Source organism: Fonticula alba, assembly GCF_000388065.1.
Source record: "Fonticula alba strain ATCC 38817 unplaced genomic scaffold supercont2.2, whole genome shotgun sequence".
NCBI classification, from domain to species: domain Eukaryota; order Rotosphaerida; family Fonticulaceae; genus Fonticula; species Fonticula alba.
The window spans coordinates 1,099,311-1,100,076 of NW_009242972.1; the positions used below are offsets into that span (position 1 = coordinate 1,099,311).

Genomic DNA, 766 nt, shown 5'->3' on the forward strand with positions numbered 1-766 from the left:
GGTCCTCAACACGCTGCTCATTTTCTCCCTCACCAAGGCGGAGCGAAGGCGCGGAGCGCGCCGCCATGCAGCAACATCCCAGGGGACATACCCACACGCACACGCACACGCACACGCACACGCACACGCACACGCACACGCACGTACACACACACACACACACGACCACACACACACACACACACACACACACACGGCCGGAAGACGGGCTGGAGTGCCGGCGCGCAGGCTCTCGCGCCTTGGGGTTATCCACGGATGCGGCAGGTGCTCGCAAGTGATTCGCCCCATGGCAGCAGCCGGGGGCCGAGGCACACGGACGGGAGCACACAACATGGGGGGGCATCTTGCCCGGCGCACTCCACGGCGCGGGGGGCATTTGTGCATGAGTGGCCGGGCGGTCGCCGGGGCGCTGTCGAGGCAACGGCAAAAGGAAGCAGGCGCGCGCGTCAGCCAGCCCGCCAGCCCCCGCTAGCCAGCAAGCCCGGGGGGCAGGCTGGGAATGGGAGCCCGACCAAAAGCCCCTGATTCTCCCTCTGCGCGTATCTCCTCCGCTTCTGCTGCTGCTGCTGCTGCCCCCTACCAGTGTATGTGCAGCCACAGCTCACACGCACGCGCACACGCACACACGGACGGCACCACCTGTGGCCGCGGGCGGTTGCGGGTAAATCACAACAAAGAGGGCCCCGGCCCCGAGGGCCGCCCCGGGCCACGCCCCACAAAATGGCCAGGGAGACTCTGCCAAAGCAACACTCCACGGATCGGCCCG

General features: G+C 67.6%; 1 protein-coding gene across 1 annotated transcript in view; it reads right to left on the reverse strand.

The window, feature by feature from the left end:
• Positions 1-288, reverse strand: part of H696_01267 (hypothetical protein) — a gene marked incomplete at both ends in the record, with an annotated part of 2,832 nt that extends 2,544 nt beyond the window's left edge. Inside the window, one exon of the mRNA XM_009495156.1 lies at positions 194-288. Within this exon, the coding sequence (XP_009493431.1) occupies positions 194-288 (95 nt within the window). The remainder of the gene's footprint in view (positions 1-193) is intronic.
• Positions 289-766: the final 478 nt, after the last annotated feature.